Source organism: Sorex fumeus, unplaced genomic scaffold, assembly GCF_029834395.1.
Source record: "Sorex fumeus unplaced genomic scaffold, SorFum_2.1 ptg000003l, whole genome shotgun sequence".
NCBI lineage: Eukaryota > Metazoa > Chordata > Mammalia > Eulipotyphla > Soricidae > Sorex > Sorex fumeus.
The window spans coordinates 49,462,950-49,483,832 of NW_026606060.1; the positions used below are offsets into that span (position 1 = coordinate 49,462,950).

The following is a 20,883-nucleotide window of genomic DNA, read 5'->3' on the forward strand; positions in this document are numbered from 1 at the left end:
GCCAAGACCATGCTGATGAAAGCTGCAGAAGAAGGCACAAAGTGAATGGGAATGTCACCCAAAGGGCAAGTTTGATGATTCAACAGCGACCAGCAACTCTGTGGTTTAGGTACATCATCACCTCTATTTATCAGTGAGTGTAATTTAAGCTCATTGAAGTAAAATGATTTTCCCTTAGTTACACAGCATACATATTGAGTTTTATGGTGTCAAACCCAGTCAGAAATGCCTTAATAATTCAATTTTTATAAATGTATATTTTCTATATATAATGTTATATTTTCCTTTCTTCGCTTTAGTCACTAAATTTCTGCAGCTCTTCCTTTATTATCTGTTTTTTTTTTCTTATTTCCACTGCTGTATCTTAGTCTAAACCTTTTTTATTGTGTTGTTCTATCTCCATAATGGTTAGCAATCTTCTCCTGGAATGTATTGTACACATTGCCATCATTTGTCTAGAATCTAAATTGCATCATTTTACTTAATAAGTAAGAGATTGGAGCTTGGTAACAAATGGGCTTCTTTGCATTATATATAAACCTTCCCCAGGCTCAGATCATAGTACTTACTCTCTGTTACCGGGTCCTGTAGTCATCATATTATACTCTTTGCTTGGGAAAAGTGCCAAGGTCCTCTGTGTGTGCTCCAGGACATTGTCTTATATCTGAGGAGAATTGATCATTCCTTTTCATGAGCCCCTTTATGCCTCAAATGTTAGAATGCTCTTGGCACTCTACAATGAAATATTCTTACTTGTTTATCTTATCAAGGAAACGCTGGGGCTATTTGAGACAGTGATTTTTACCTTTGCAGCTGTACTTCAAGTACAGTAATTGGCACATAATTACTAATGATAATATTGAGTGTTTGTAAATTGGTCTTTTATTTTTTTGCATTTAATCTGCTCTGTGGGGTTGATGTTCAGATTGCCATAACCTGATCTCGCTTTAAAGAGAAATTACATTAGGAAGTTTAAGACATGAGACTGAGATCACATAGAGATGGAGTGGCTAAATTTTCTGGCTTTTTAGGTCTATTTTGTTTTTGTTTTTGTTTTCGTATCGCACCTGGCAGTGCTCAGGGGTTACTCCTGGCTCTACTTAGGGATCATTCCTGGTAGTGATCAGGAAACCATGTATGATGCTGAGGATTGAGCCTGGGTTAGTCATGTGCAAACACTCTACCTGCTGTTCTATCACTCTTGCCCCAGAGGTCTGATATTATTCTGACCAGAATTTACTATCATTCATTGGGATATATATATATGTATCACTTGATCACTTGATCCCACATTATTCATCGATTTACTCGAGTGGGTGCCAGTAACGTCTCCATTCATCCCTGTTGCATGCTAGCATAGCCCAATGGCATCTGTTCGTTCTAGGAACATGCAGAACCTCAAACTGATCATTCAGGGTCTTGACGAAGAAGTCTGACCATCTTGTAGGTGGGCGTCCATGCGATCTTATATATATATGGGGGGAGGGCTGGAGCGATAGCACAGTGGGTAAGGCGTTTGCCTTGCAAGCGGCCAACATGGCCGACCCAAGTTTGATTCCTCTGCCCCTCTCGGAGAGCCCGGCAAGCTATTGAGAGTATCTCGTCCGCACGGCAAAGCCTGGCAAGCTACCCGTAACATATTTGATATGCCAAACACAGTAACAATGGTCACAATGGAGATGTTACTGGGCCTGCTCGAGCAAATTGATGAACAATGGGAGGACAGTGACAGTGAGAGTGATATGGGTGTGTGTCTGTGTGTTTATATATAATATGTGTATATATAACATGTATATATAAAGTATATTAGAAACACCAATATATGTATTTAGTGTTTCTGGAAGTGATAATGGTGATTTTAGTGTGGATTAAATAAAAAGTATTCTCATACCTTAAAGTTACTTCTCATGGCTGAAAGTTTTTAATTATTTAAACAATAGAGGGGAAAGGAGAACTATGGTATTTTACAATAAATGGGAAAGACTAGAAGATTGATTTAGTTGGAGAGGTGATTACATTTCCTAAAGACTGTTTTTTGTTCTAGCCAAAATCTTATACCATAAACCATGGCACTGCATACTGTGGCAGAGATACTGTGAAAATGTTACTGGTTCTTTTGGATGAAGAGGCAGCCAGTGCACCTACCAAAAACAAAGCAGACCTTTTATATGATGATGAAAACACAGTTCTTCCTAATGGAATTTCTATGCTTACACTTTACAGGTAAGTAATATGGAAGCTGTATATGTGTAACGGTAACCCTGGTCCAGGACAGATTTTTGAAAGAATACTGATTAGAAAGGAAATAACTACTGTGGTACAAAAGATGGAAATTCAAGAATTTATGAAGACAGAAGACAAAAGTTAAAGGGAGATTGAACATTTAAATGTGAAGAAGTTACTTATGAGAAGGTAACATTTTGGAAAATATGACAGGTATTTTATAAAAAAAATTAGTTTATTGAGAAGCTAGAGAGATAATACAGTGGGTAGGGTACTTGCATTACACACAGCCAACCCAGATTTGATACTTGGCATCCGTATGAGCACTGCCAGAAGTGATTCCTGAGTTTAGAGCCAGGAGTTATCCCTGAGCATCCCCAGGTATGGTCCCAAAACCAGGAAAAAAAGAAATTAATTTATCAAATCACCAAAAATTACAAAGTTACCAAGTTATTCATGCTTGAGTTTTGGGCATATATCAGTCCCTCCACCATTGTTCATTTTCTTCTGCCAGTGTCCCCAGTTTCCTCCCTGTCCTCAGCCTGCTCCTGTAGCAGATACTTTTTTTTTCTTTTTTTCCTCTTAGATACTATGATTTATAATACTATTACTGATGGGGAATGAGCATATTATTTTACCTTCTTTCAGAACCCAGCCTTCATCCAGAGGACTTTCTTCTATCATTTAAAAAAATGTTTTTTTTTTAAACTTTAACACTGTAGTTTACAAAGTTGTTCACAGTGCAGTTGTTTTGAGTATTTGATGTCACCACTAGTGTGACATTCCCTCCACCATTGTCACCAGTTTCCCACCCACCCTGTGAGCCTGCCCCTGTGGCATGCACAAATTGATTTATTTTATATTCCTTGTTAAAACAGAATGGCAAGTGGAATGATTAAAAAACAGTCCCATAGAACAAAATTTTTTGGAAATTGTTATCTCACACTGGGGTTATTAAAGTCCTTGTCTGAGGGCTTACTTAGCTGTTTGCAGCTGGCTGAAACTTCTGTGTTACTATTTTTGTTAGCTTAGTTGGATTCTATGCTATTTTCCTATCCTATTTGCAGTGCTCTAGCTGGGATGTCAGTATTGAGGAATTTAGAGGTGTTATGTGGCCAGAAATGTGGCCATACGCTCCAGGAACTCCAGGACTTGGGATGGGATGATTCTTGTCCCATCTACCTCCTGAAGAGGCCCCAGAGCTTTCAGTACAAAGACTGGTATATCCTTGAGTTACATTAGCTTGTGAACCTGGCCAAGCCAGGTACCTCGTGGGTACACTGGTCTTTTGGCTGAAAATTTTGGGGCTCTTAGTATAAAACAACATAACATGAGGCTGACACTTAAGGACAGTAGATATGGTCCTTGGCAGAAATGTGTCCATACTCCCAGGTGGGAAAAGGTGCCGACCCGCTGCCTATTCCTCCTGGTGGCTTGGGATCTGCCATCTTTCAGAGGCCATTGGACAGCCAGGTAGGAGCCCACAATGATGAGACATACGGGGCCTCATGGGATGGGGATGGAGCCGGCTCTTTCCTCCCTGTCCCAACAAGACCCAAGGTCACTGCCCACTAACGGCCTCTCTGGCTCCTGATCAAGCTTCTTAATGGCCATGATCCCAAAGACTCAGAAAAAAAAATCTCAGAACCCAGTGGCTTTTGGCAGAAATCCTTCCAGATTTCATATTCTATTCATAATCAGAGATAGAAAACAAATTGTCTAATGTTGCCTTTTCGGCAGATCTGAGTGGATTTGGGTAAAATCCCAAATAATAATGGTGGGTCTGGTGTCGAAATATTGAATGTAATCGTACTTTGAGAGATAATGTGAAAACCATCTGCCCCACAGGTAGGGGGAAGGTGTGGGATGAGGGTATACTGGGGTTTTTGATGGTGGAAAATATGGTGAAGGGACAGGTGTTTCATCACTGTATGACTGAGACTTAAACCCAAAAGCTTTGTAACTGCTCTCATGGTGATTCAATAAATAAATTTATAAAAGGTTAAAAAAATGATAGAGCTAAATATCCAAACCACAGAGTCAACAACATTAAAATCACGAGACCCAAATTTTAACAACCAGATTTAAAAGGTGCCTGTCACGATGGCAGCCTGGAGATGGGGCTGGGGGGACAGGCAGGGAATCTGGAAACACTGGTGGAGGGAAGCTGACACTGGTGGCACGGTTCTTGATGGAACAATGATGTATGTCAGAAACCCAACTATGAGTGACTTTGTAATTCACAGTGCTTTATCTAAATAAAACTTTGGAAGAAAAAATATAACAACAGAAAGATGGAAAATCCAATGGAAAAGAGAGCTGCTTTATACATTTTTACTGTTTCTGTACATAGGTCTCCCACGCAAGTGAATAATTTATCCATAAAACCCCTAAGAGAACGCATCCATGAGTCAGTTCAAGAGAAGAAAATCAAGGTAGGATTTAATGTGCTGCTATGAAAATGATCAAATTGTTTTAAAAGAAATATATATTTAAAACTGAACTAGATATTATAAATGTACATATAGATGGGGCAATAGGAATTAAATAGAAACTGATTCATGCCAGTTGACATACAAAACATTCTTTTGATTTCATCTTGTTTCGTCTATTTCTGGCTTATTTAATGGACTGATACCTAAACAAGGAAAAGGAAGTAAAATTTATCTGCTTGGATAAGTTTCAGTAACTAGATGTTCAATGAATAAAGGGGAAAATAAGGAAGACTTTTTTTTTTTTTAAACTTACATTTCTCTGTTCTTTAACGGAATACTTTTTTTTTTCTCTATAAAGAATTCTTCTCTACTAATATCCACGGCCAGGGAAAACAGGGACTAGAAGGACTGGTTAGTAGTTGGAATCAACCACAAGTGTGTGGGGGACGGGAGGGTGGGTAAAAATAGAGAAGGGACCAATATGACAATAATACCTGGAAATGATCACGTTGGGCAAGAACTGAGTGTTAAAAGTAGGTAGAGGGTATTCTTGATAACCTTTCAGTATTTGTATTGCAAACCACAGTGCCCAAAGGAGAGGGGGAGGGGAGAGGGAAAGGGGAGAGGAAGAGAGTTAAAAAGAGACAGGGGAGACAGGGTGGGAGAAGCATGCTGAAAGTAGACTATAGACCAAACATGATTGCCATTCAGTGCCTCTCTTGCAACACACAGGACCCAAAAGAAGAGAGAGAGAACAAGGGGTAATTCCCTGCCACAGAGGCAGGGTGGGCTGGGGGGGAAAGGGGGGTGGGAGGGATGCTGGGACCCGTGGTGGTGGAGGATGGGCACTGGTGGAGGGATGGGTGCTTGATCATTGTATAACTGAAACCCAAGCACAAAAATTTGTAAGTCTATAACTGTACCTCATGGTGTTTCACTAATAAAAAATTTTTTTAAAAAAAGAGTGTGTGTGGGAGAGAGAGAGAGAGAGAGAGAGAGAGAGAGAGAGAGAGAGAGAGAGGGAGAGAGAGAGAGAGCCTGTCATAGAGGCAGAGTGGGAGGGCGTGGGAGGGTGAGGGTGATGGGAAGGAAACTGGGGACACTGGTGCTGGGAAATGTACACTGGTGGAGGGATGGATGTTGGAACACTATGACTGAAACCTAATCATGAACAGCTTTGTAAGGGTCTATTTCACACAATTCACTTAAAATTTTTTTTTAAATAACAGAAATCTTTCCCTCTCTCCGCTGTTCTTTCCTTTCCTTTTCATTGTTGAGCTGAGTGGGAGTTTCACACACACCTGGCTCGGGTAGTGGAGCTCAAGGAGGGGAGAACTCCTTTAGTTGTGGTGCTTACCGCTGTGTTCTCTGCATTTACTTTCTTTAGTTGTGACCCTTGCACACTTTATGGTCTTTTGTCTGCCCCAGGGATGCTGTGGTGCTCACCAGGGTTGGAGCTTCCTGGCTGGGTTGCTCCCATATCATTTAGATGTGGGGCTTGCCAGGGACCCTTTGTTGTGGTCCTCACCCCGCCTGGCTGTGGTGTGGCCAGAATTTGCTTGTGATTGCCAACATCACATGTAATAGAGCCACCAGGCTCAAACACCTGAATGGCTTGGGTCATCCTTGGTGGGTACGCTGGCCCTGGCTGCACAGTTGCAAGGCAGACACTCTAAGCCTCTGAGCTAGCTCCTGACAGTCAAATTCTGAGACACTATAATTCTGGTCTGAAAACTGTCACTGTCCTCCCGTTGTTCATCGATTTTGCTCGAGCGGGCCCCATAACGTCTCCATCGGAGACTTTGTTGTTACTGTGTTTGGCATATCGAATACATCACGGGTAGCTTGCCAGGCTCTGCTGTGTGGGTGAGATACTCTCGGTAGCTTGCCAGCCTCTCTGAGAGGGGCAGAGGAATCGAACTCGGGTTGGCCATGTTGGCTGCGTGCAAGGCAAATGCCCTACCGCTGTGCTATCGCTCCAGCCCGGTCTGAAAACTAGTAGAATTAATTGTAGATTGAGACAGGAGAACATTGCTTATTGTGTGTTGATTGCACCAGTTATTTATATTTTCATTTGGTTTGGACTGTTATTTTTTGTTTTGTTTTCATTTGAAATATTTTCACCTATAAGTAGTCAATAACTTGTTTTTCAAGTGTTTACGGTTTCTTTAGTCTTATTTTTCAACAAGAAATTGAGGTGTAACTCATTCTTTTATTTGCCAGACAATCAATGAGTATCTGAGCAGATGCAGGGCACTGTTCCATGGTTGGGAATTCACTCACTTATTCAACAAAATTTTTATGTAAAGTTTACAATTATCTATAAATTATCTTATATTTTATTCATGTCAATACAATTTTGAAAATTAATTTGTGTGCTCTTTATATTCTCATTTGGAAAGTTCCAATTAGCAAAGCTTTTATTTATCATCTGTTTTATCTATATGCCTGAAGCTCATTTAGTTCATTCATATTAATAAGTCTTGTCTTTTTATGATAGCAGTTGTTAGTAATTAATACATCATTGAGTTTTATGTGATTTTTCTGTGAATACAACTTGTCAACTGCTACATTAACACAAATAAGTCCTTGTAGCCAAGGTATGACATTTATAAAGCAAAACTATCCCTTGGATTTGGTTAGAAGCAGTAAAGGAATATATAATTCTTTTTTCCCCCTTTTTTAAAAAAATTGAATCACTGTGAGATAGAGCATTACAAAGCTGTTCATGACTGGATTTCAGTCACACAGTGTTCCAACACCCATCCCTCCATCAGTGTAAATTTCCTAGCACCAGTGTCCCCAGGTTCCCTCCCACCCCACTCCCAATAATTCCCCAAACCCCAGCCTACTCTATGCCTTGCATCTCTCCTCTCTCTCTCTCTCAGAATATATAATTCTTAAATATTTTTCTCTGCTAATTCATATTGATCAACTTTAATATTTTATTTAAAGAGTTTTTATTTAATCAGGACTAAGCATATCAAAATGAAAAAATCTAGGTAAAAATAAATTTTTTTCCTAGAAATTGGCAAATACATAATTACTATATATTGCAGTTTTGTAAGTAGAAAGGCATCATACAATCTAGTGTAATTTATAGATGAGGAGATAAAAGTTCTGGAAAGCACTTTACATAAGATTTCGTGGCTACTATGAATTTTTTTTCAGTGTGCAAAGCCATGGTTTAAGAGGTTATAATTAGATCACTTCTGTTAATAAATAGTATAACTGGCTAAGTCTTCATAAAACTTTGAAACTAAATGGCTACGAGAAAGGAAGCAATTGGTGTTTATGATCAAATTTTATAGTATGGTACATTTTATAAAAGTTAAGTGTGAAAGTAATTAGTTTAGCCAGGTATATATATAGCTAAACCATAGCCAAGTAGAGTACTGGTTGGAATAGCAAAAATTGTTACTAAATATTTGCTGCTAAGTAACTATGGAAAGTAGTTTAGCAGTTTATTACTATGTTACCCTATTACTTTTGCTCTTTTGGCATGTTAAGTCTTTTTAGTCATGGAAAGAATATATGATCTATGCTTAAAATACTTTCTAAAAATAACACTTTAATGGTAGGAAATATTAGGGAACATTAAATTTTAATGTCACTTGAAAATATAAGGAAATACAGAATTTTAATGCCATAAATAATACTTGGTTGTGGAATATTTATGGCATGATATAGGGCAGAGTGACTTGGGTTTTAAGTTTTCCCATTTATTAATAGAAATCGAAATTCTGATCACAGGGTCTCTGTGACTACTTTGAAAATTTATGTAAGTCTGCAAGGTCTATTTCCTACTGTGATTTATTAAAAAACCTATCTACAAGGACCAGAAAATCCACTCTAAGGAGGTTAGGAGATTCTTCCTCAACATTTATGGTTTTGATAGGAACCTTTGGTGAATGTTTTCTTCCTATTCTTACCACAGAATTTCCACGCAATTTATACAAATCCCCTTTGACCTTTTCATTAAAAGATTGTTCAAGGATATCCCTGCCTTCTCTCATCCCATAATTTCATTCGTTTCAGTCCTTTCAGCTTGTCTTGACAGCATTTTGCTCTTCAGGCATAATTGGAAAGTCATATGTGCAAGTCATTTCCTTATTCTGAGTCTAATGTTTCCCCTCATATTATATGTATGTCAGAACAATCAGCAGCATTTGCTGACTTAATAACTTAAGTAGGTTGAGCAAGAAAGCCCTAGATGTTTAAAGCATGGAACTGTGGAATTTGGGAGTTAGGGTAGTGTGAAGAAAGTAGACTGTCTCCTACTCAGAAGCCACTGGGCAGACCTGTGCTCTTACTGATGAAGCAGTTCTTTATTCTAGTTCAGCTGTTAGAACACTTGGGGTCTTCTCATTTAATGTTCTCATTTAAAAGGCTGATTAAGTCTAATGCATAGAATTGCTTTCCCTGATACTTAAAATTATTTCAAGGTAGCAAAAAACAAAAGAAGACAGAACCCACCCCCAACCCCAACCAATACACACAAATATTCACCAAGACAGAACAACAAAGAATACTGTAATTAGAAACTCGAAAAACAATGACCAGTTATACCACAATTTATTGACTGAGTCTAATCCCAATCCCCAGATGCTTTACTAGTGAAGGAGAAAACTCTTGAAAATTTATCACTGTTTCCAAAACGGAGAAACCAGCAAGGTGCATGTATTCTTTCTCCCCACCATGCTACACTCCTCTGCTCCCCGCCCCCCCCCCCCATCACCACCACCACTTTCTTGCCAGAGAAATAGAGATGTCAGTTGGATGTATGGTAAAAAGGTTTTGGATATCTCGGGGAACTGGCCCAAATTTGGAAACCATAGGTGCCCTAAATACAGTCATTTAAAATTATAATTTAGGGCAGAAAGGCAAAGTGGGAGCTTAGGAGACCTTAGTCCAGTAGACTAGACTCATCTGTGGTCTTGTTTTGCTTAAGACTTGTGGTCTGCTTCAGATATATGACTATCTTCTAGAGATGTCCGCCACCTTTGGAAATGCAGTAGGTGAAGTGGCTAAAGAGTGCAATGCAAAATTCTCTGGAAGGCATATTTACAGTTCCTGAGTCTTTCAGGTCAAGGGTGATGGACAAGATTCCCAGTGGAAAGCCTGGCAGAAATTGAACATGGGTTAAGACAACAGCATCTAAGCTCTGCACCAGCTCCATCCCTGACCCTACTGAGGTTATCAGCCCTTAAAGATAGGCTAATAGGAAAAAGAAGCCCTTCTTAAAAGATTTCATCTGGGGCCTTCGTAGTTCCTTTATTACTATTATGGAACATGTAATAAACTGTACTGGGTAAGAGAGGAGATAGGAGGATTTGTTCTTTAAAACACACACACACACGCATGCACACACACATGCATGCACACACACACAGACAGACTCATAACAGAATTAATTCACAAATAATTGAATAATTTTTGATATGTAAAATTAATTAGAGGAAAAGATGGGCAAATAGATTTAAATGGGGAATTCTAAGTGAGGCTTAAGATCTGTGGTACCAATAGACACGTGGAAACTGAAAACATAAGCAATTAGGAACATAGTAGGTGAATCTTAAGAGTAGATCACACATAAGATTGGGCAGCATTAATAGAAGTGAAGATAGGTTGATAGATAAACCTCCAGGCTAAAGCAAAGAGAGAATAAAAATAAAGAGAATGAAAGAAAGAATGAATTAAATAAAAAGAAATGAAAAAAACGAAAGAAAGAAAGAATGAATGAAATAACGAGAAAGAAAGAATGAAAGAAAATATTTCAAGTGGAGCACACAATCTGATGAAAGTATTAGATTGTCTTACTAGATAGAAAGAGAGCATGTATTAGGTAATTTTATAGAATAAGTAGAATAAATCTTGTGGGCAAGGTCAACAAGAGTGGTTGTGTGTGTGTGTGTGTGTGTGTGTGTGTGTGTGTGTGTGTGTGGTTTTAAGAAACAGTTATTATTTATGGGGCTCATTGTAAGGATATGTGCATAAAACCCTAAAAAAGGTGGAAAGTTTGACTTGAACATGAGAGAATGGGCCTTAAGAACACTAGCTGCTGGTTTTATTTATTAGCCTTTATCTGCAGGCATACCCCCCCCCCCCCCCTTTTAGCTACATAATTTCCTTACTCTTTTCAACTGAGCAGTTTACTCTGCACTTTTCTCTCAGAGCTTTGTTCTTAGGGTGACTTAGCAGTACTTTGCCCATCTACTTCCTCCTTTCTGGAGCATGTGGCTTCCTTCCTCTCTTGACTATTCTCTACTCCTTTTTCAAGCTCCACATTTTTGCTTATTCATTGTTCCTGTACTCTTGTACTTGCATAGTCTGTGATACATTTGCTGAATGTAACAAACACTTATTAATCACCACCTGCATACCAGTCCCTGGCCTCGGCACTGTGGATATGGAGTACAGACCAACGCTGCTGCTCTCAGGGACAAGTTTTCCTTAACTGTTTATGGTGCTGGCTGCAGGACTATAAATAGAAGCTCCTAGACTGTCTCAGCCCTGTGAACCATAGTTCTGTCCCATAGTCGTAGGGACAGAAGAGCGTGATACACCCAACGCTCTATTACTCTGACCATGAATGGCCCTTGATCTTAGAGGAAAAGGTGATGGAGCCAACCCCTCAAGCAGTTTGAGCAGGGAATTCTGGGGTCCCCTTGGCTCAGAATAGAAAAAGGAGATCCTGGTGGCCTATAGTGGCTGAGTCCTATACCTGGTGACTCCTATACCTGGTGACTCCTTTCCCTGTGGGGAGGGGAGGGCCACAGGAGTTTCAGGGTTGCTGAGCAAATGCCAAACTAAGGACTTTGATGATGATGATGTGATAAATGATCAATAATATCAATTTTGTTTATATACAATAATTTATGTGATAAATGATAGATAAGAGATTAAGTGGAGCTTACATTTTAGTATGGAGAGGAGATGTTAGAACAAACGAACAAGAGTAATAATTGAGTGGTATATTGTGGAGTTCGGCTGGAGCAATAGCACAGCGGTAGAGCCTTTTCTCCACCCTCTTGGTGAGCCTGGCAAGCTACCAAGAGTATCTCACTCGCACGGCAAAGCCTGGCAAGCTCCCCGTGATGTATTCGATATGCCAAACACAGTAACAAGTCTCACAATGGAAACGTTACTGGGCCTGCTCGAGCAATTCGATGAGCAACGGGAGGACAGAGCTACAGTGCTACTTTGTGGAGTTAAAAATGGCTAGGGAGAGTGACTTCTTCAGTGTGTCTTTTGGCCCTAAATAGGATGATTTATAGAGATGTACATTAAGCAAAGGCATATGGAATGAACTGTACCTTTTTCAAGAATGAAAATGGAGTGTGTTTGTATTAGACAGCTAGAGTTGAACTTGTTTAGACTGTAGGGATGAGGTTGGGATTTATTTGCTATCTACTGATTACCAACTGTTATATGAGACCTTTATATACCAGTTAGTGACCCCTTGTTTGGCTCTGGAGCACTTCAGTTTCTAGATCAGGTAGCTGGCAGTAGCAAAGAGTCTATATTCAATGTAAGATTTCAGAGACTGCTGTTGCCAAAGAGTCAATAAGGAAAGACATAATAAATATAATGAGGAGTTATAAAACCGCAGTGCTAATGCTTTGGTTGGAAATACTTTGTTTCTATTTAGTAAAATCAATGAAATTTCACAGATGAAGAAATGGATCATTTGAGACAATTATATGCCATTAGGGTGCAAAGCTCTGTTCTTTAGAAAATGTGATAGTATAAGAATGAAAAGATAAAAAAATGAAAAGATAAATTTAGAATATTTTATTTTTAGTTCAATGTCTAATAGGCATATTGAATAATTCCCCTCAATGTATTTGTCAGTAGAAAATGGGGCTTAGGGGCTGGAGTACAGTGGGTAGGGCGCTTGCCTTGCATGCAGCTGACTCGGGTTTGATCCCTAATACCCCGTATGGTCCCCTGAGTCCCACACCCCCATATCGTCTTTCTGAGTGCAGAGCTAGGAGTAAGCCCTGAGCACCACTATGACCCAAGAACAAAAAAAAGGGGGGGGGAGGAACTTCGATCTTTCATTTTCTTATTAATGCAGCTCAGTCTGAGAATATCTGTGACCTTATAACTGAAACCCAAGCACAAAAATTTATAAGTCTATAAATGTACTTCATGGTGTTTCACTAATAAAAAAAATGATTAAATAAAAAAAAGAATAAATAAAAAAAATTAAAAAAAGAATATCTGTGACTTTTTAATATTTTGACTCACTCATCTTAATTTAACCAGGATCAGGCTTTCCTATGTGAAGTACTATTTTCCTCCAACTGGGAACCTACTAATAATTTCATTTTAAAAGGAGCTAGTGGCAAAAGGACTTCCACTTCTTGGCAGGTTTGAAAGCCACTGCAATTTTACCGTGGATAGAAATCTTTCCAAAGAGGTGGGGAGTATGACTTTACAAAGGAAACGTTCAGTCCTTTTCTCATGTGACTTGAACAGAAAATGATTTTAGCAGCCATGAAACTGAACATTATGCTTAGTTGGTTAGTATTTTAAAAAGCATTTTCAAGAGGGAATTATTTTACTTGTAATTCCAGATCAAATATACAGGGAGATTTGGGTGATTTGCAGCAAGAGAGTAATCTTAATAGTTATCACTAATCTTGTATAGGAAAATAACTTTCATTAGCAAAGGAAAAGCAATTTCTTTAAGGTTATACATGTAACTTTATTTTATTTTTAACATAGTATATTATATCCACTGTACACTGTCCTCCCGTTGTTCATCGATTTGCTTGAGTGGGCTCAGGAACGTCTCTATTGTGAGACTTGTTGTTACTGTGTTTGGCATATCGAATACGTCATGGGTAGCTTGCCAGGCTTTGCCATGCAGGCGAGATACTCTCGGTAGCTTCACGGGCTCTCTGAGAGGGTTGGAGGAATCAAACCCGACTCAGCCGGGCTGGCCACATGAGGGGCAAACGCCCTACCACTTTGCTATCGCTCCAGCCCCAGTATATTATATATTAGTATATAATATATGTATAAATTCATATTATATATTAGACTTATATAATATATAAAACATATAAAGAGAAGCAGTCTTTTAAAGTTATATGTATATAACTTCAAATATATTTAATATTATAATAAATAATATATATAACATACAGTGCTCAGTACTCAGGACTTACTCTGCCTCTGTGACTCTTGAGATGCTAGAGGAACCATATGTGGTGACAAGGATCCAACACATATAGGCTGTGTGCAAGGCAAATGCCTTATCTGCTGTACTATCTCTCTGGCCCCACCTATATTGACTTAGTAACTAAAACAAAGAAACCAATGGTAAGTTCATCTTTTGAGTTGCATTCCTAAAACCATTTTGACTTGGTCTGGTCCTAGGAAATTTAATGCAACATGTTTCTTACATTTAAGAATGTTTTCCTTATATATTATTACATTATTATCACTGTATCACTGTCATCCTGTTGTTCATCAATTTACTCGAGTGGGCGCCAGTAACATCTCTATTCATCCCAGCTCTGAGATTTTAGCAGCCTCTCCTTACTTGTCTTTCCCAATGATTGGAGGCTCTTTCAGGGTCAGGGGAATGAGACCTGAGACCTGTTATAGTTACTGTTTTTGGCATATCAATTACGCCACGGAGAGCTTGCCAGGCTCTGACCGTGCAAGCAGGATAGCTTGCTGGGTTCTCTGAGAGGTATATATATATATATATATATATATATATATATATATATATATCCACATATTACCACAGCATGTATATATATATGTACATTTCTCTATGATTTGTTGCCTACTGTCTGAACGCCATCAATCATGCTGTGGTAATTATGGAAAATGGGTAGGAAGTGTCTTATGAAAGAGGCCATGTCTTATGAGTGTGGCGGCAGTTGGGTAGTGGAGGTTGGCTGCGGGGACTGGGTCCTTTGGGGTGGGGAGGGCTCTTTCCCGCAACCTCTGGGGCGCCCGAGTGAAAACAGCATTGCACGGAGGAGTCCGTGGCATGGTTTTGGGTGCCTCATTTTATACTCTCATCTGGGAGGAGCAGCCGTGGGTTTTGTAGGATGGTCAATGAGGAGATTATCTGGTTCTGGCAGGGTGTGACTTATGGGTGTGACACCTGGGTCACCAGAGGCTGGAGGAAGCAGGCAGAGGATCTCTGCTCCAGGGTCCTGTTGAGTTCAGAATCCAAGGTCACAAAGTTCCACATTCCCCGCCCCCCTCTGGGGTGCCCCTAGTGAAAAACAGCCTGGCGCAGAGGAGTCCAATTACGTTATTAAGTACATAAAATCTAAATAAGTCTCTAGAATGTTTTTCTAGTTCTTCAATTTTTGCTTCATTGAATCCTAACAGTTCCATAAAGCTAATATTATTCCATGGATACATACCTATATTTTATATCTATATGAGATAGATAAGTGAGAGACTTAGAGGTTTACCTAAGATGATCCAGCTAGTAACTGATGTGGGCAGTATTAGGAGCCAGTCTTTCTCCCCGCACCCCTGGATGGTGCTTTGGGCCACACCAGCTCTGCTTGGGGGCTACTGCTAACTTTGCACTTAGTGCCAGGGTTTGCATTTAGACAAGCCTAACGCCTGTACTGTCTCTCTGGCACCTGAAGCCTTTTCACTGCAAAACTTTCCCATCACATCATTGTGTCTTTTGTGTTTATTTCTTTGCTGGATATGCCATTGATGACTCTAGTCAAGTTTCTGATCAATTACAATATCTAGGTCTTTTTTTTTTGAGGGGTTGGGGGGGTCTGTATTTTACAGTCAGGTGATTCTTCTTGTCTTATCCATCTGTAACTGGTATGGGGTTCTGTTTATCTTCGTTTCCACCTTATATTTATCTGAATTTTATCTTATATATTTCTACGTATGAGTCTTGCCTTCTGAAATCTTCTTATTCTTGTTTGAGAAAGTGTTGGTTGAGGTAAAGTTAATTTACTGGAGTGTAAGTGCTGATTTGTGTTTAGGGTACCGTATTACCCCACCATGTTTACCATCAAAGTGCCAAAAACATCACCACGATCTCCCCGCCACCCACAATCTCCTCTTTCCCGACAGGAGAAAGCCCTATAATGCACAAGGCTTACTCCTGACTCTGCACTCAGGGATCATTCCTGGTGGTGCTCAGGGAACCAGAGATGAAATGTGGGTCAGTCGCATGTAGGCAAGCCACCTTAATCTGCTGTACTGTACTCTATTCCCATCCATCAGTCTTAAGTGTTACCCAATTTATTAATTCTTTCAGCTGTGTTAACAGCAAATTTTAGGATTGTGATTACAGAAGTAGCACTAGCAGTTTCTTTGGTATACAATAAACTCTTATACACTTGAAACTTAATAAATGGAAACTGATAGAAATATATAAAGGACAGGAATGGGAAAACTTTTTAAAAAATTTTTTATTAGTGAATCACTGTGGGGTACCGTTACAGACTTACAAACTTCCGTGCTTGCGTTTCAGTCATACAATGGTCAAGTACCCATCCTTCCACCAGTGCCCATTTTCCACCACTAATGATCCCAGCATCCCTCCCACCACCCCCATCCTGTCCCCTCCACCCCACCCCGCCTCTGTGGCAGGGCATTCCCTTTTGTTCCCTTTCTCCTGGAAAAAGACAAATTTTAATCTCTCTCACTGTGTGTGTGTGTGTGTGTGTGTGTGTGTGTGTGTGTGTGTGTGTAGATGTGACGTGTGGGATTGAACCCAGAGCTTTACATATGCAAGGCAAGCATTCTACTGCTGAGTTATATCCTCAGTCCTTGTAATTTTTTTTTTAGAGAAAAATATTATCAGTATAACTAGTTTATCTTTTGGATATTCCATGGTCACCATAGAACTACCTGGCTTTATTTTATGTCTTACTATGTTTATAAATAATACGTCTTGATAAGTAGAGGTGGTTACCTACTTTTCTTTCACTTCTGGACCCATTTCAAGTACCCATTGCTGGTAACTCTAGTTCTGTAATTGCCATACTGTTTCTAAGGTCTTGAAAATTTCCCTCTGGATCTTTGAGGAGAGTCAAATAGAGTTGTAAGGTAGTCTGTACCCTTTGCTCTTTTGCGATTGTATTTTCATAGAAAAAGAAAGAATTTTGTTTACCCAGATGTTAATAACATACAGATATCACATAGCTTTCTAAACATTTTCTTTTTAACTTATGTTGAATGTGAGATTTGGAAAACATCAGTTCTCTATATTAAACAATATAATTATTGTAGAGTTTTATTTAGGGTATTTTGTGGGTGGTGCTATTGAATAATTTGCAGGGGACGCTAAAGTTCTTCAGGCCACCTGGAGTTGCCATCACTATTCGAATGCTCTGGGAGAGATCCTAATCAACTTAGTTCCCAGTATCTGTTTGTCTTCCTGGGCTGACTGTACTCTTTATATGTACTCTATTTCAAAATCTCTATGAGCTGTAACTGGAGAAACGAAAGAAATATTGTATAAAAGGCGACAATAACAACTATTAGTAGTGGTTTTTCAAATGGTCATGAAATATTTGGATTGTTGCTACAAATAATGATATCATATATTGTTAGGTAAAGTTTATTTGATTAACAAAATTAACTTCACTAACTTTGTTGCTTCACTAATTTTGATTCTCTATAAAGATTAGTTAAAATTCAGAAAGGGCTAATTAAACCTTCAGGGTTGAAGAGATAATACAGGGGATGAGGGAATTACATTCTTGCATGTGGCTGAGAAGGGTTTGATCACCAGCTCTGAGCACCACTTGGAGTGATCCCTGAGCTCAGAGTCAGGAGTAAGCCCTGTGCACCACTAGCTGTAGCATTCCTCATTAATAAAAACTTCAAATACATATTTGGCCTGGGGAGGAAAGTGTTTGGGCCATACCCAGCAGTTCTCAGGGATTATTTTCTGTACTTGGAGATCCATGTGGTGCTGGAGTTTGAATCTGGGTCAGTCTCTCACTCTAGTCCCATACCTGGCATCTTTTTATTTGGTGATAAGAATTAAAATAATCATATTGCTTAGAATAGATAACTGGTGTTTCCCAAACCTTATGTTCAATACAAATGAACTTCACTTTATAGTTTTCTCTTAAGTATGATATTTGAAGATACACGTAAGAGTATGCTCTGAATTTTTTGCCATTTAAGTTCACTTGGTCAAATCATTCTGATACTGTTATATTTGGGTCTTCTCTCACTTAAAAAATATATTCAAGTTGTTAATCAGGAAATTTCTACTCATATTTTGATTTTTTTCAACTTGTTTTAGTTTTCTATTATTTTCAGCGGGTAGGGCGTTTGCCTTACAAGTGGCCAACATGGCCGACCCGAGTTCAATTCCTCCGCCCCTCTCGGAGAGCCCGGCAAGCTACCGAGAGTATTCGATATGCCAGACACAGTAACAACAAAGTCTCCAATGGAGATGTTACTGGGCCCGCTCGAGCAAATCGACAATCAACGGGAGGGCCTATATCTTTATCTTTATCTTTATCTTTTACTTTTACCCTCTCTCTTTTTTTAGTGTTTCTCCCTTTCTTAATTTGTAAATGCCATGTTTTTCCTCCAAAATAAATATACTCTATAATTCATAGAATTTTCATGTTTCTATGATTTTATATTATTATTAAACTTATATTAAAATCACTATGTAAAAAAGCTCTAATAGACTGGTCCACATCCAAAAGAACAAAAGTAACCGGTGTTGGCATGGATAAGGTGAGAAAGGGACCCTCCTTCACTGCTGGTGGGTATGCCGACTGGTTCAGCCCTTTTGGAAAACAGTATGGACAATTCTCAAAAAATTAGAAATTGAGCTCCCATTTGATCCAGCAATACCACTCCTGGGAATATATCCCGGAGAGGCAAAAATGTACAGTCGAAATGACATCTGCACTTCTATGTTCATTGCTGCACTGTTCACAATAGCCAAAATCTGGAAAAAACCCGAGTAATCGAAAACAGATGACTGGTTAAAGAAACTTTGGTACATCTACACAATGGAATACTATGTAGCTGTTAGAAGAGATGAAGTCATGAAATTTACGTACAAGTGGTTCTACATGGAAAGTATCATGCTAAGTGAAATGAGCCAGGAAGAGAGGGACAGACATAGAAAAACTGCACTCATCTGGGGAATATGCAGTAACAGAATGGGAGTTAAACACCCAAGAACAGTTGAGATAACTACCAGTAGGTCTGCTCCACAGCTTGGAGGCCGGCAGCATATGCTGGGGGAAAAGGCAGCTCAGATAGAGAAGGAAAAGGATGTTTGGAGGACTCACTCAGGATGCGAGATGCATGCTAAAAGTAGACTATAGACCACACACGATGGCCACTCAATACCTCTAGTGCAAACTACAACACCCTAGAGGAAAGTGTGAGCAAAAGGAAATGCCCTGCCACAGAGGTGGGGTGGAGTGGGGGGAATACAGTGGGGGGTGGGATGTCTACTGGGATCATTGGTGGTGAAGAATGGGCACTGGTAGAGGGACGGGTTCTCCATCATTGTATAACTGAAATCCAAGCATGAAAGTTTTGTAAGTCTACAACTGTACCTCATGGTGTTTCACTAATAAAATAAATAAATAAAAAATAAAAAAAATTAAAAAAACTCTGATGAAGGCCTGTGTAATGAAAGTCTTATGAAGTCTAAAATGTAATTTTTTTAGTATATTTTTATTAGAGATGTTCAAAATACATAACATATATTTATATGTATAAAGCTGATATGAGAATAAGAATGGTAGGAGTAGCAGAAGATGAGTTTGTAAACTTTAAGGAGTTAAAAATTCCCTGCGAATAATTGAAACTCCGTACTCAGTGATGGTCAGGGCTTATTCCTGACTGTGCTCAGGGATGACTCTTGGCAGTGATGGGGGACTGACCTTATGTACTGCCAGATATTTGTCAGTGGGATGCAAAGCAAATACCTTAACTCCTGGCCTATCTTTTTGGCCCCAGAATGATTGAATTTTTGTGGGAAATTTGATAGATTGATTTCACAGTGTTTTTCTATCTGGATGGAAATATAAATAAGAGTAATGGATTGCATATCTTTTTTCTGTTATCAGATGAGACAAACCTTAATTAGATCTCAGTTTGCTTGTACTTACAAAGATGACTACATGATAAACAAGAATAAACGAAATAATGTTGATCCAGCATCAGAGCCTTTGAGTGTTCTTCACATGAAAAATGACCTTTCTGGTAATTGACCTTATTTGAGCAATTAATTATTATTTAATTCTTGTCTGCTAGTTGGTCTTATGTTGAGTAAAATAAGACTTTTTTCAACAAAATATGAAATATAGTATGTAAAAATTTATATTTTTAAATTAAAGTTAGTAGTTAAACTTAAGTTTGGACTAGGATAGTTTGATTTTTTTTTTTACCATTTATTATAATTACTGTATTTTTTTGTTTTTTAGGTAACATGGCTATAATAGTGTTAATGTTTTTAGTTTTGTTGTACAAAGTTGCTGCATCTTCACCACATTCACCACCACCCAAGTGTAGAAAGGACAGTTTGATTTAACTAAATGCATTTTAAAAATAGTTTCTAGCATTTAGTACTGCAAATGCTAGAAATTTCAGGCATGTAAACAAAGCGAATATTGCTTGTAGGAATGAGAAGTGATATGGTAAAATTAAAAGTAACATATGGGAACACATATTAGGTACACAGCAATGTGTAAGCAATATGTTCTAAAGTAGAATTATATCTTTATTTGTTAGTTGTGTAATAGAATTATTTATTGCATATCATAATTTCTTAATATGCCTACAGCCTTTTTGAAGTTTATTGTACAATTTTTATTTGTAATGGTACTAAACATTTATATAATTTCTTTCCTCTTTTCATCTTGCATAACAGAGAGTGTCAGTTCCTCTGTTGGAAGACCCACATTTGGATCAAGTTCTGGAAATGTCCATCTGGACAGAAGTAAAAATGAAAAAGCAAGAAAACCAAGTAGTCAGACAGGAAATAAAAGCTCAAAAAGGAAACAGGTGGACTTGGACGATGAAAATATTCTGTGTGATAACGGAAATGAACCACCTCAACATAAAAATGTTAAGCTCCCTAAGATTTCAAACAATTTGCAGAATAAAGTGGATGGCAAACTAACCAAAGTTGCAAAAATCAACAAGAGTACCAGCAAGAACAAATTGCTTACTGGCCAGACAAAGTTAACTCAGTTTTTCAGACTGTGAATTTGTC

The 20,883-nt window shown here is 38.7% G+C and overlaps 1 protein-coding gene across 16 annotated transcripts in view; it reads left to right on the top strand.

The window, feature by feature from the left end:
- The window catches only part of PARPBP (PARP1 binding protein), a 65,379-nt gene extending 44,503 nt beyond the window's left edge, over positions 1 to 20,876 (top strand). For 9 of the 16 annotated variants that reach the window (XM_056116431.1, XM_056116437.1, XM_056116441.1 and 6 more), the window contains 4 exons: positions 2,045 to 2,223; positions 4,577 to 4,658; positions 19,736 to 19,871; positions 20,539 to 20,876. In XM_056116431.1, coding sequence (XP_055972406.1) covers positions 2,045 to 2,223; positions 4,577 to 4,658; positions 19,736 to 19,871; positions 20,539 to 20,876 — 735 coding nt within the window. Of the gene's footprint in view, positions 1 to 2,044; positions 2,224 to 4,314; positions 4,321 to 4,576; positions 4,659 to 19,735; positions 19,872 to 20,538 lie in introns of all 16 variants that reach the window. The other 7 variants (XM_056116447.1, XM_056116451.1, XM_056116452.1 and 4 more) reach the window with 3 other exon arrangements.
- The last annotated feature ends 7 nt before the right edge of the window (positions 20,877 to 20,883 follow it).